Source organism: Gordionus sp. m RMFG-2023, chromosome 4 (assembly GCF_954871325.1).
Source record: "Gordionus sp. m RMFG-2023 chromosome 4, tfGorSpeb1-WG-v2, whole genome shotgun sequence".
In the NCBI taxonomy this organism is placed as follows: domain Eukaryota; kingdom Metazoa; phylum Nematomorpha; class Gordioida; order Chordodea; family Parachordodidae; genus Gordionus; species Gordionus sp. m RMFG-2023.
In genome coordinates, this window is record NC_088778.1 from 4,338,717 (window position 1) to 4,352,100 (window position 13,384).

At 28.0% G+C, this 13,384-nt stretch overlaps 2 protein-coding genes across 2 annotated transcripts; both read right to left on the bottom strand.

The window, feature by feature from the left end:
• Positions 1-907: 907 nt before the first annotated feature.
• LOC135928244 (putative N-acetylated-alpha-linked acidic dipeptidase) lies at positions 908-8,842 on the bottom strand (the record flags this gene model as incomplete). The annotated part of the gene is made up of 9 exons (XM_065464648.1): positions 908-1,562; positions 1,970-2,219; positions 2,389-2,562; positions 2,761-2,828; positions 4,392-4,538; positions 4,782-4,987; positions 6,337-6,523; positions 8,296-8,485; positions 8,708-8,842. Coding segments are annotated over 9 exons (1,965 nt in total), but the record flags the coding sequence as incomplete, so codon positions are not given.
• A 305-nt stretch (positions 8,843-9,147) lies between these two features.
• Positions 9,148-13,058, bottom strand: LOC135928245 (N-acetylated-alpha-linked acidic dipeptidase 2-like). Its single transcript, XM_065464649.1, has 3 exons — positions 12,943-13,058; positions 10,540-10,683; positions 9,148-9,328 (listed from the first exon to the last, which is right to left on the bottom strand). Exons 1-3 carry the CDS (start codon positions 13,014-13,016, stop codon positions 9,148-9,150), a joined length of 399 nt encoding a protein of 132 aa, XP_065320721.1. The 5' UTR covers positions 13,017-13,058.
• Positions 13,059-13,384: the final 326 nt, after the last annotated feature.

Here is a 13,384-nt window from a genome sequence, read left to right on the forward strand (position 1 = left end):
TATAAAAAATATGGAATTAAAATTAATATTTTAAAGACAATTTCGGTTTCGACCTTTACAAAAATTTTTTTATATTATTTAATAATAAATCCTTTAAAATTTTTATTTGTCAGCTATGAAACTGGAGTTAGGGAACTGTGTTTCCACCCAATCATTGGCCTTTATTGTTCTACCTTTTTTTAAATTAAATATTATTGTGAGATATTTTTTGAAGTGCAATTATTTTTTTCCAATTTTATTTTCGTCCCTGATTAAAATTGATGAATGGTATAATAATTTTATATAATAAATAAAAAAAATATATAAGTGATTTCAAAAAATTTATAAAGTAACTTTAAAATGGAACTAGTTAATTTTCGAAAGTAACAGTTAACAATGAACAGTATTTTTTCAAAGGTTTATGATTTAAGTGAAGAAAAATCTATGAAATATAATTATGAACCTAAAACAATTGGAAAATATAATTACTATACCTTTATTGAGGAAGCAATTATAAATTAAGATATTGAACTCGAGAGGATAATCATATTATTAGGTTGACCAATATATAGCAATTTGCTAAAAAATGAGATAAAAATGCAATAAGTCATATTTTTTTTATTTAAACATATATTCAGGGAATCAAGCGATTCGCTAATAGTAAAAAACTACTTAGTTGACTGCAATAACCCGGCCCTTTCAGGATTGAAATCCAGATCTATACGATAGGTGACATATGCATTTACTGATTAGGGCCAAGATTCATAAGCAATTTTTTTTTTGTGTATAAGATAAAAATAAGACGATATCTAATATTTTAATAAGACACATAAAAAATCAATAACGTTTAATGCCATACATCATTAAGAGGTTTTATTATATATAACTTTAATATAAAATAAGATGACATTTAATAATACAATTAAATATATTATTTTTCCTAAATTTTTCCAAAATTTGTATACACATATATGCTTAATCATCTACGAAATCTGCAGTTGATTTGATCGTAAAAGCTAAAACGGCGGTATGCTTTTTAATTGCCTCAACTAAGAAACTTGATAATTTACATTCAGATTTACCATTCACTATATGTGAAATATATTGATCATTTGAAGTTGATGATGTAAGATCTATGGATGGTTCGGTAAAATTACACAAATCAGGAGATGTATAACTCAATAAATCATTAGAATAGTCAATTCCACTTTTACAATTGTTCCAATCGGTAATGATATCGCCCACCCAAAACGTTAAAATTTTTGGGTCAATTTCGGAATTATTAGATAATTGTTGCAGTGCGTAAAGTAAGTCATTTAAGGCCGGAAAACCAGTCCAACTATTATGATCTGTATTAGATGGCGCTAATATCAAGTGTTTAAGTAAAGGTTTGTGAGGCAATCCATATGTGTCTGAAAAACCCCTTTCAATTAGCATTAATTTATCGTTCAATGAACGGGTCTGTATGACCGAATAATTTTGTGTATTTGACGAAGTGGTGTTGGTGAAGGAGGGTAATAGTGAATTATTTTGGAAAATTGTCATTTTACGATCGAAATATGTTATGGCAGCCATTAGATCATCTGAACAATATTTATTTTTATTAAAATAACAATAAATCATTATATTCATTTTAAAATGTCTATAAATATTTTAACCAGAATAAATAACTTTCGAATTACTACATGCCAAAATATACTTAATTCCATTATTTATTTAAGACCAGGATATAAAAGATTCCTGAATTTAAAGATTTACGACAATTTTTGAATAAGCAATTAAAAGAGAAAATCTACTATTCAAATGAGGGGAATATAGATTCTTAAATGTTAATATCAGTTGGGGGGAAGATTTTTATTTTAAAAAAAGGATAATGCGACATATGTAAATTTAAAAAAAATAAAAGAAATAAAAAAAAAGGAATTATAAAAATGATTTAAGGATCCTTAGAAATTAATTAAATTATATGAACGTTTGTGAGATAATTTACTCATGCATATCCTATTGAATTCAAGGGTTGAGCCGAAGTCCTTAATTATATTTCTATAAAATTTCTTTAGGGAATCACCATAAGAGGCAGGTGATAGGGGTACGATTTGAGAATCAGATAAGTAATGAACTAATATAGCTATTAACTGACTTACCGCTTTGTGATAAATAAATTCTGGATCTATGTGTTTATGAACATTGTAAAAAGTGTCATATCTAGTGTGGTACAAAGGGTAATTCGGTATATTCATCTCTTCCTATATATATATTGTTGTATAAAATTTAATAAATGTTTTAATATTTGGCATTATATAGGATTTATTTAAGTATCAATTATCGACATCGATATATATGTAGATATCTGTGGTTTTGATATTTATTTCAATTTTTTACTCTGTTGCACATTACCTCATTATACACATAACGTATATCCATGGAAGTCACACCGGCATAAAACATGAAAGAGAAAAAATCGCTCCCGCTACCTAACTCTCCTATATTAGGGTTTCCACTCACAGATTTAGAACTTGCTAGCCAAGTGTCATAAATGGTTTTAAGGCCTAAACTTCTTTCAGTCATATCAGGATTGGGTATCTGTTATATTTATGAGATCATATTTATTTTGCAAAAATTAAATGATACATATATTTTATAGTATACTCTAATTCAAATATTAACCAACAGATCCGAATAAATAAAACAAATAATTCGTTCAAAAGGATCATTTTATACTTCAAATTAGAATCACTATACCAGTGAAAAGATAACTTTTGAAAAATATTTTTTTTTTACCATTTTTGAAACTTCGTACACTATTTTCGATAAAAGCGGAGACGCGTTTATTCTAACCGAATGGTTTCCTAATTTAGTATATCAAAAAATAATATTGATATATTTGAGTTTTTATTTAATTTATTTCGGGTTCATTTAGATGTTCAATTCTGGAATCGGCTTCGGATTCGTTGCAATTTTTTTTAAAAATTATCTTTTCCAAATTTATCAAAAATCTTAAATTCCATATTTTTAATTTTGAAAAGCTCTTTACTATTTTTTTTTTCTTTATCGAAATAGTAAATTCTGGATAATTTACTATTTAAAAATCATATCTTATGATCTTCAAAGATTTTTTTTGTCCCAACAAATCTTTGGAGATCATAAAATTTAATATTTTTTTGAATGCTTTCAAATTCCGTTTAAAACAAACAAAAGGTTAAGATATTTATGATTAATTTTAAAAAAAATCTAATGTTTATTTCCTATACTTGTGGACAATTAATAATAGTTAGACCTATGCCCCGACAACATTATCAGTGGCGGCGTTTCTTTTTTAAAAACGATTGGCTGACAGCGGTGAATAATTTAGACGCTGCAACAAAAAATCGGCGGTGGCGCGACGGAGTCAAATTTTTTTTTAATTTAAATTTTTTAATTAAAATTATAAATTCATTGGTAACATATTTAAAATAAAATTTATTCCTTATTATGTTTACAACTATAATTTAACGATTTTATTAAGTTTATAATTATCATATATAAATATTGATTTATTTAGATTTAGAGGAAATATGATTTTTTAGAGTTCAGAGTGAGGCCAGCTATTAAAAATACACGCTCACTGGGTATGCTCGTAGCTGGAAGGCAAAGGACCTTTCTAGCTAATATTGAAAATTTAGGAAGATTCAATGCTCTTATCTTTCAAAAATATAAGACATCTTTTAACTCTAAATTATAAGGCCAAAATATTGAATAACACTTTTTTTTCTAGATTAGTTAAATAGACTTGTTGTTCCAGATTGTTATGAATGAATGTTTGTTAGACAATGACTTTAGAAGATCGAATTCTGAAGCAACTTCCATCGTTTCACTATAGGTTAATTCTCGTCCGTGTAAGGCAACAGAGATGTAGCGTTTTGAAAAAGTTATACTGGAACAATACTTTTTTCCTTTAAATATTCATTTATTACGTTTATAGATTGAAAACGAGGATCCAAAAGTGATCCTAACACCTATTACTACCCTAATAATAAGATATCATTTTGTTAAAAATCAAATGTTTTTATATAGCAAGTAATATTTATTTATTTTAAAAAATAAAATCGCATTTTTTAGTAATATAAAAAATATTTAATATTATTTTTCTTCTTATTACAATTCATAAATAATATATAAAATAAATATTATTTTTAATGATAAAAAATATGTAACACTCTACCAGGCCGCCAAATTTTTACATCGGCGGTGGCGTGTTGAGCTCTGCCACTTTTTGTCAGCGTATTTGACCGGCGACGCACAGGTCTAATAATAGTACAGGTTTAGGATTAAAAAAATATATAATTCTGTTCTGGATTAGATTCTATGCACATATGGATTAGGTTTCTTTTTAGGTTCTATTTTTAAAATTTGATTAAGAAAGAAAGAAAGACCTGTAACACAATTGTCGACGTTTATATAGGCAATTGCTCTTTCTTTTAGAACTTTCATATTTTCCTCAACGTATTCAGTGGAACCTACCAATCCGAATTCTTCCGCATCCCAACTGGCGAAAATTATAGTCCTTCGAGGATACCAACCTCATGTTCGTGAAATGTTATTAATTTTTTTAAAGGATATAATAAGAAACAAATTTAGTATACATTTTGTAATTGAAATGGTAAAGATCCGACTTTTTTAAAAAATTATAACATTTAATAAAGTTAATGTGTGTAATAAAAATCTTAATGATCTGAACTTACCTAATGTTTTGATAAACATTCTCCTGATCAGGACATACCCCCTTCCTTAATCCATATTTTAATTAATTATAATGATGATACCGTTTTGATGTAATAATGCAAACACCCTCGAAATTTCTAACATGCAAGCAGTACCACTTACAGGATCACTGCCACCATATGTCCAAGCGTCCCTGTGATTACCTATAATTACGTATCTGTCAGGTTCTATATCTCCATTTATACGCCCTATCACATTGTAGATTGGTCTCTTTTCCCTCTTTAAATTTATTTCGAGTTTAACCTTCCTTTAGTAGGAGGAATGGTTGGATTATTATATTACATTTACAAGAGATTATTGAATAACTAATGTAATATATTTCTTTCAAATTCATAATTCTTTTTATAATTTCTCAATGTACTTTTATGATTATTTTAAATATAAGCCCAACACTTTTATTTTAACCTTTCTATAAAAAGGAGAGTTATTCTCTATTCTCTTCATATAAGATATTTGGGTAGTTAAAATAATAATTTTGATTCTTGAAAAAAAGTAAAAAGTTACCTTTATGCAGATACAAAAATCGTGATCATGTTCACAATGAATAAACATCATAACAGTATTATCTATTATGCATTAGATTATTCTGAATAATTAGCTCCTTAGATTATATTATTATCGAAAAAGGTTACATCTCGCTCTAACCAGGGCTTAATATACTCCCGGGTTTAATATATACGCGGTCTTCACTTTTTTGAAAAGTATTATGATAAAATAAAGCATGATGAAATCAAAAAAAAATGTGTGCGTTTTATTATAATATGCCTAAAAAATAAACAATGTTATGCTTGCTTATCATATTCATATATTATTATAAAATAAAATAAATTCCAAATTGTCTTCCTAGCAGAACTGAACCGTCATTCTTAGATGATTGCATTTATAGCGGGATGATTGGGTCACGATTTAACAGCTGATCGATAAAAATCTGTTTATGAGATCAATTTTTCTTTATTTAAAATCAGTAATTCATAGATTATTATCCTGAATATAATTAAAGATGAAATCAATATGAACAAAACTAAAATTGATCCCAATAAACAGATTTCAAGAATCGATCAGTTGTTAAATCGTGACGGATCGTATCCAACTATGAATGCAGCCTTAACGGCTCAACATATTATAATAAATCTAGAAGATATATCATTTATTATAGATATCTGGACCAGGCTGGGTTTTTCTAAAAACAATTTTGGTTTGGAGGTAGCATAATATTTTCAAAAAATTTCGGGTCGGGCCGGTCTTAAAATTTTAAATATGAAATCATTACATTTTGTCAAATAAATTAATATATTTGCAAGAAACAAGGCCCTAATATTTTATATTTGTAAGAATATATTAAATTTTTCTATATTTAAATAAATTCGGACCGGGCTGGGCGGACAATTAATTAGTGTCGGGCTTTTCGGGACAAATAAAAATGAAAATTCCTTTGGGATCGGGCCAAGTTTATTTTCTTCTTAAAAAATTTGTGATTTTGATTAATTTTTTGTTTTGCTAAATATTTTAGCCAAATAAAAAATCTTCAAGGAATTTTTTTTTCAAACCTAACTGAGAATAAGGAATCTAAAACACGATTCAATAATTTTTTTTTACCATTCAGATTTAGAATCAATAAATCCAGGTCCAGTTTTGTAAGTAAAATTTAAGCCACCCTGCCATTCCTTAGGAACGATCGCGCCATCCATGCTACTCAATAGGTGCCAGGCATCTGAGTATGATATGGGATAAACTGGTATGGAAGGTAGAGAATTTTTTGGCGGCATTTCCCTATACATAGAGGCTACATAAAATTTAAAAAAACATAGACTTATTTAAAATATTTTTGTTTAGTCAGTTAAAATAATAATAAACTTAGGAATAACAAATGGTGGAATGAGAAATTCGTTTTTAATTGTGCAAGCAAATCTAGCACCTCAGTAAAATTCTAAGGAGGTAAAGAATTTGTCGGTTAGAGCTCAGCTCTGAGCGTAGTTCAGCCCAAATCAGATGTGGTTTTCCCTGGGCCCTTTAAATTTAATAAATGGAATAGGGCTTTAAAAATTTTGGCCTGTTCCACGCTAAATATCGCAAATATGCAAAACCCTACTAAATGACCTTGATCTTCCATAATCCAAAAATATTCTTGTTAGATAAATATAGTGAATAACGTAATGACAAACTACTAAAACCTTTAAAAAGGGCATTTAAACATCAATTTGTAAGATAATAAATAATTTTTGGATTTTAACAAATGTTATAAATGGCGAGAAAAATATACATCAGATATCCGCTAGCCCTAGCTAACCCTAAAGCTAGATTAACGGGTTAGATAGGGCTAAAAATAAAAAATCAGGTCTAATTGGGCGATATCTGAAAAATATTTTTTAGGACCATCCCAGAATTTTGCATTCTTTTGTAAACCTTGAATATTATAAAATTCATGATATTTCTTTCACAGAAATTTATCATGTGCGGGCGGGGAAGTCCAATTTTTTTAGGGCTGTTACTAAAATACTCTTTCAAAATTCTTAAAGGGTCATTTTGGGTCGGGCCGCTCTGATCTTTACCGATAAAGCCTCCGCAATATATAGAACCTTCGTTGTCCAAGTGAAAAATAAAAAAAAATGAGCTATACATTAGAAAGTAAATTCTCCTAAAAAAAAATTTGTGACCAAATATATGCCAGACTTGTGATCAATCTATTTTAGAATTAATAAATTGTGATATTTTTTTTATCAAGTTCGGCTTTCCTTTGCCAGTGAACAATTTTTATTGGTTGACTGATATTTAAAAAAAATGAATCATTAGGTACATGTTGACAATAATATTTAAATATCATGTATAGTTGAATATTTATAAATGTCGCTCGATTCAGAAATTAAACTTTTATTTTAAAATATACCTTTATTTAAAAAATTTTAAAGTATAATATGATTATAAATAGGCCCAAAATTAGCGTAAATAATTTTTATATATTTAAATTTGATATTATTATAAAAGATAAATAAATTACAGCTTGGACATTGATTTTTATATGATAAGTAGATATATTTAGTTTTCATTTATAAAATTTTGGAAAAAAAATGGATAATATCAAAACATATCTTTGGAATATTTGTGTGCAATCTCACGAAAACAATAAAAATTATTAAGATCCTTATTTAGACTTTTATTCCCAAAAAAAATTTTTCTCTTGCAAATTTTTATTCATTAAAAATAATACTTGAGTTAAATTTCTTCCCTTCCCTTCCCTTCCCTTCCCTTCCCTTTCCTTCCCTTCCCTTCCCTTTCCTTTCCTTTCCTTCCCTTTCCTTTCCTTTCCTTTCCTTTCCTTTCCTTTCCTTTCCTTTCCTTTCCTTTCCTTTCCTTTCCTTTCCTTTCCTTTCTCCTTTCCTTTCTCCTTTCCTTTCTCCTTTCCTTCACTCCCTTATTTCTTTAATCAAATCATTTTTTCTGTGCTAAGTTAATTATTTAATTAATTTTTTAGAAATTCATTTTTTAATACCTTAGTAAAGTAGTTTACTTTTTATTTTACTCCGAAAATCTTGACAGACAACAAAATCAAAAAATTACGTAGAGAAGGATATCCCCGAGTCATAGGATCTCCACTGAAATCAGATACGCTTCCCCTCTGAACATCTGATTCTGGCATCCACCAGGTATTAGGGTATACTACATTTACTTCTATACCTTCGAGAGCGAAATTGATAGGATCGGGGTATAAGATAAGACCAGCAAATTTAAATGCTTCTGCGTTTTTGACCTTTTAAAATATGATATAAATCTATAATTGAAATGACGAAGGTGATGTTTGGGGATGAAGGTTTAGAAAGAAATAGAGGAGATATAAAATGGCTATGTGGTGCGTGGGAAAGGATGTTGTTATAAACTCATAATTAAACCTACTCTGTCGTAAATGTATTTTTTTTTAATAGATCAAAAAAATTTTAAGAGTGTATAAATTACAAATAAATATAATCATAACCTTGGAGCCTCTAAAGATGGAACCATATCTGGCTAAACCAATTTTACCTGACAATGAAAGGTTTAAACGGGTTTTCAGATACAAAAAGTCATCGTAGGTACCATAATTGACGTAAACTAAATCCGACTTGTTTTTTTAATGTTTATTATAGTTACGAAAGAATGGCAAATGAGTCATTCCAGTTTGTTTAAAAAACGCTCAATTATTTTTAGCATCATCCATAACGATGTGTCATGTGATTCGACTTAATTTGGATACTTAATTGCTTCTTTAGTATAGGCTAAAAAGCTTTTGAATAGGATACCCTATTTTTAATATTTGATGTCATTATAATTTTTTTTGCATTTTTATTTACGTATTTTTTTTTGACTATTTAAGTTGATTAAAAAAACCGGCTTAATAGTCGGATATTAAGGAGTCTAGATGGACACGGTCTAATATCAAGAAAAAAAATTTAAAAAGAAAAGAAAAGTAACTTCAATATTTCCATCAGCTGAATTGGCGTTATAAGGAGGAATCAATTCTGGCTCATTTTGATCTAGAGACGAATAATTGTTCATCCCGGAAGATTCCCATTTAACGTCACCCCCCGTGTCAATCAATGAAACCTTGTTGTCTTTTCTAAGGGTAGGTTAATGATTCAATTACATTGTAATAATTACATAGACTGACGATATATTTAATAAAATGCATAAGCTCTCATTACTTGAAAAAAAATCAGCTAGGAGCATGCCATGTTGGTTTCCCGTATAAGAATCTTGATTTCCCAAACCGAAATTATTTAAAGAGAAAAAAAATATTCAGATCTAAATATTCTAGTCATTCCAATAGCCATCTATTATACATCTACGGACTTTCGGCAATGAAGCCCCCTCAATAAAATATTAATGAAGGGAAAAATATATAAATACACAGGGGAGCCGAAATGAAGGATTTTATGTTAGGCTACACATGCCCATTAAGGTCTGCCGATTAAATTATATCAACAGATTTCTCTGCCTTGGGAAAAAACTCTATATTTTTTTTAAGGTTTTCATCAAATTATATTCTTATTTATTTTACATTAGAAACTAAAATGGCGTGTCATCAGCTGTTTTTTATTGATACAGATTTAAATGAATGGACCATAGTTAATTTTTAAATAAAGGTTTTAACAAAAAAATTATGCAGTTGAAAAATATTTTCGCATTTGTAAATTTATTTCGACCAGAAAAAGCAAATAGTTTTCAAAATAATGAAAAATTTTGATTTCAACTGTGAAAGGTTTCTTATACATATGTTAGCGGTTGTTAAAAAGCCCCATTTAGGTGGATTTTTAAAAATGACCCGATAAAGATTTTGGCCAATATATTATTATGTAAGCCTCGAGATTCGGAAAATAGACATCCAAACTGTTCTGCTGCCGAAATTTTTAGGGTTACATAATACTATTTTGGTTAAGATGTTAACGTTCATTTTTAAAAATCGATTCAAATCTGGCTTTTTAACAACCTAGTTAACTTCAACGTATTTTTTACGTAGAGCATTATTTTTTTTTAACTTTTAAATTACTTGAAAAAAAATAATATTAAATATAAAAGTTCAAAGCAAATTCTAAAAATTACGGTAATAATAAAACTTTTAGGTGGTCAAATAGTTGGTTACTGGAAATTCATGAAATCCCAAGGATATATTATAATATAACGTACATTATGTTATATCGTTTTCAATAAGTGGAAAAAAAATATTAACAAAATTTTCATTCAATTAAGATTAATATATATTGTTTTTTTTTACTAACCGTATATCCATCAATTTTTAAATTAGGATAAAAAAAAACATTATTTTGAAACTTCTCATTAGGATAGGTCAACATGACATGATACGTTTGAATTTTGACTGTATCGAGCTTGAAATTGAGCCATTCGGTGTAAATAGCTTCAGCCGAATATTTCTGCCCTACAGTTCCTGCCACATGAACCTTTTCACTGAAATCACTTATAATTCAAAAAAAAAATTGTATTAGTAAAAAATATTAAAAAAGGAAAACTAATTAGGTTCAGTTTTTTTAAGCACATATTTTGAGAAAACTTTATTTAGGATAAAAACATATTATGATTTGAACCCAAAAACTAGAAAAGTTGGCGATTGTTGGAAAAGGGGAGAGATGAGGCCGGTGAAGAAATGAAAGAATATGGCAAAAATAGAATATGAGCGTATATTAAGACTTGAGCCAGACTTGACACTAAATAGACCTTTAAGGATTATCGTTCACATAGATTTTCTGTTCAATCACTGAATGACAGAAGAAACTAGATAAAACTTGGTCCGAAATTTCTAGCATCTAAAATTACTAGAGTCATTTAATAAATCTCCCATGGGTTTACATAAGAGGTAAAATGGCTAATTTGTGAAGCAATAATTTCCCATGACAACGACCTTAAAAAAGTTTAAATAGGTTTTTTGCAGATGGAATCTACCCGCTATACCATAATATTTTTACCGATTATATTTGTAAAGATGGGTTTCTTTCTATATAGGAAATCATTTTTGAGAGCATTATTCCTATATAGTGATAACCCAAAACGCTTATTATATCTAGAAACAGCTGAAGAGTCTATAACTGAATCACTATTTAATTATGAGAGTAAGCACTTTTGCCACATAGGGAGGAGAGAATGAAATAGAGGTTGAAAGAGGGTAGGAGGTATGGTTATTTTAGTTAATTTTGATGCTTCAATTTTTATAAAATATATAAGGATCATGTTAAAGAGGGGATTGTAAAATCTTTAGAGATGTAATATTGTCATTTAAAATGCGCGAAGATTTGACACAATGCGATAATTGTCTCAAATGAGCATATCTTATATGTGCCAGGAATTATCTATTAATTTTTATCTTTATTGTGGAGTTACGTATCAAATTACCAAAATTTTCTATTTAGATTTAATGAATTAAATTTGATATTCATTTATCATCTTACTCCAAAGAGCTTGCCATCTTACCCCACGATTTCGGTAAATAGTTAAAAGCACAACTTTAAATTAATCCTAAATTAGTGCCCACAGTATAAAAGGTAGAACAATTTTCTTTTAATATTTTGTGTTACAATACAATTAATTTTATTCTATAAAATAAAATTTTTTCACAAAAGAGCAAAACATTTGCCATATAACCCCGGTCCAAATGGCTAAATAAAATTAAAAACTTTAAGAGTGTGAATTTTATGATTTCCTTTGAAAAATTCTACTTTAAATTTATAATATTTATTTTTTTCCATTGTTAAGAAAAAATTAATAAATTATTAATAATTTTTCATCAGGCTTAAATTCAAGATTTAAATTCAGCTCGATTTTACTCATTAATCTTCTTAATTAATATTACAATGAGAAACAAAAACATCAGAAAAATGTACATCTTTCTATATACTAAACATATTTCATTTTCTTCATCAATAACATGAATAATATCATCAGAAGAAGATGCTAAATTTTCTTCTAAAACAGCTTCTTTAGCATACACTTTAGAAAGCAAACTAAATTATTTAAAATAAAATATATTGTAACATCTAATTCTCATTTTTTTTTAAAACTTTCTTTTTTTCTTAAATTGTGTTTTAATACTTAGCTTTTCATGATTCGTAGAAACCAATATTTAATTATAAAAATATATTTTGCTCTTATTCCAAAATAAATGTTCATTTATCGTCCCATTTATTTTAGTCATTTATTCGTTAACATTTTCTGGCAGAGACCTACAGAGGTACCATTTGCACAATCCAACGGTTTTGTAGATAATAATAAGCGATTTCAAATATTTGGCTTTAAGATATTTGGCTTTAAGATATCTGGCTTTAAGATATTTGGCCCGGCCCGGGTATTTTTTAAATTTTTATACCTGTACCGACTCGGTAATATTTAAAAATGACTAAAATAAGGCCCATTCCATGTTTTCGGGGCTGAACTTAGGGCCGGGCCTGCAGGTTTCTGATATCTGGGGCAATGTTTGACATTGAAAGTAAATCATGATTAGGAAGGAAATTGGTTTTAAAACATAAATAAATGCAAGTATCTCATAAATTTTGGGGAAAAATTAATAAAAACAAAAACGGGATTGTGAACAATAAATAAAATAATTATGCGAAAAACGAAATTTTGAAATAATTAATTTTTTAAATTTAAAAATAAAAAATAATTTTTAAATAAAAATACCCCCATCATGGGGCTACACAAAATTTTCATATATGAAGGAATTACCTTAAAAGTGTGTACATATTTCCCCCAGGAAAATTGTATGAAATAGTAGTACACCCCCCATCCGTTAGGGTCATTGATTCATAATTTAGTTACTTACGCATATACTGGAATACATTGGCCAAACCAGAATTTGTTTTCAAATGCAAAATTTAGCCTTAATAAGATGATTTAAAATTGAGAGATATCGAATCCCCATTGATTGCATATGCCATCACGACATATGAATTAGATTTTAAAAAAATGGAGGATAAACAAAATACTTATTACCGTATATATGATTCAATGTTCGATGCATTTATATTATCCAGAACATATTGATTAATTTCATCGCTGTTAATAGATTTTGAATCGATTTGATCTTGACTTATTAATTTATTTATTATTAGACAAAAGTAAAATACAGTAAAAATATGCAAAAACATTTATAAAATAAAATAAATAA

Coding starts and splice junctions, on each gene's coding strand:
- LOC135928245 (XM_065464649.1), bottom strand. CDS start 13,016: ATGACCCTAACGGATGGGGGGTGTACTACTATTTCATACAATTTTCCT. Junction 10,684..12,942: donor AATATGTACACACTTTTAAG/GTAATTCCTTCA, acceptor TTGAATTATAAG/TGATTTCAGTGAAAAGGTTC. Junction 9,329..10,539: donor TTGACCTATCCTAATGAGAA/GTTTCAAAATAA, acceptor ACCTACCCTTAG/AAAAGACAACAAGGTTTCAT.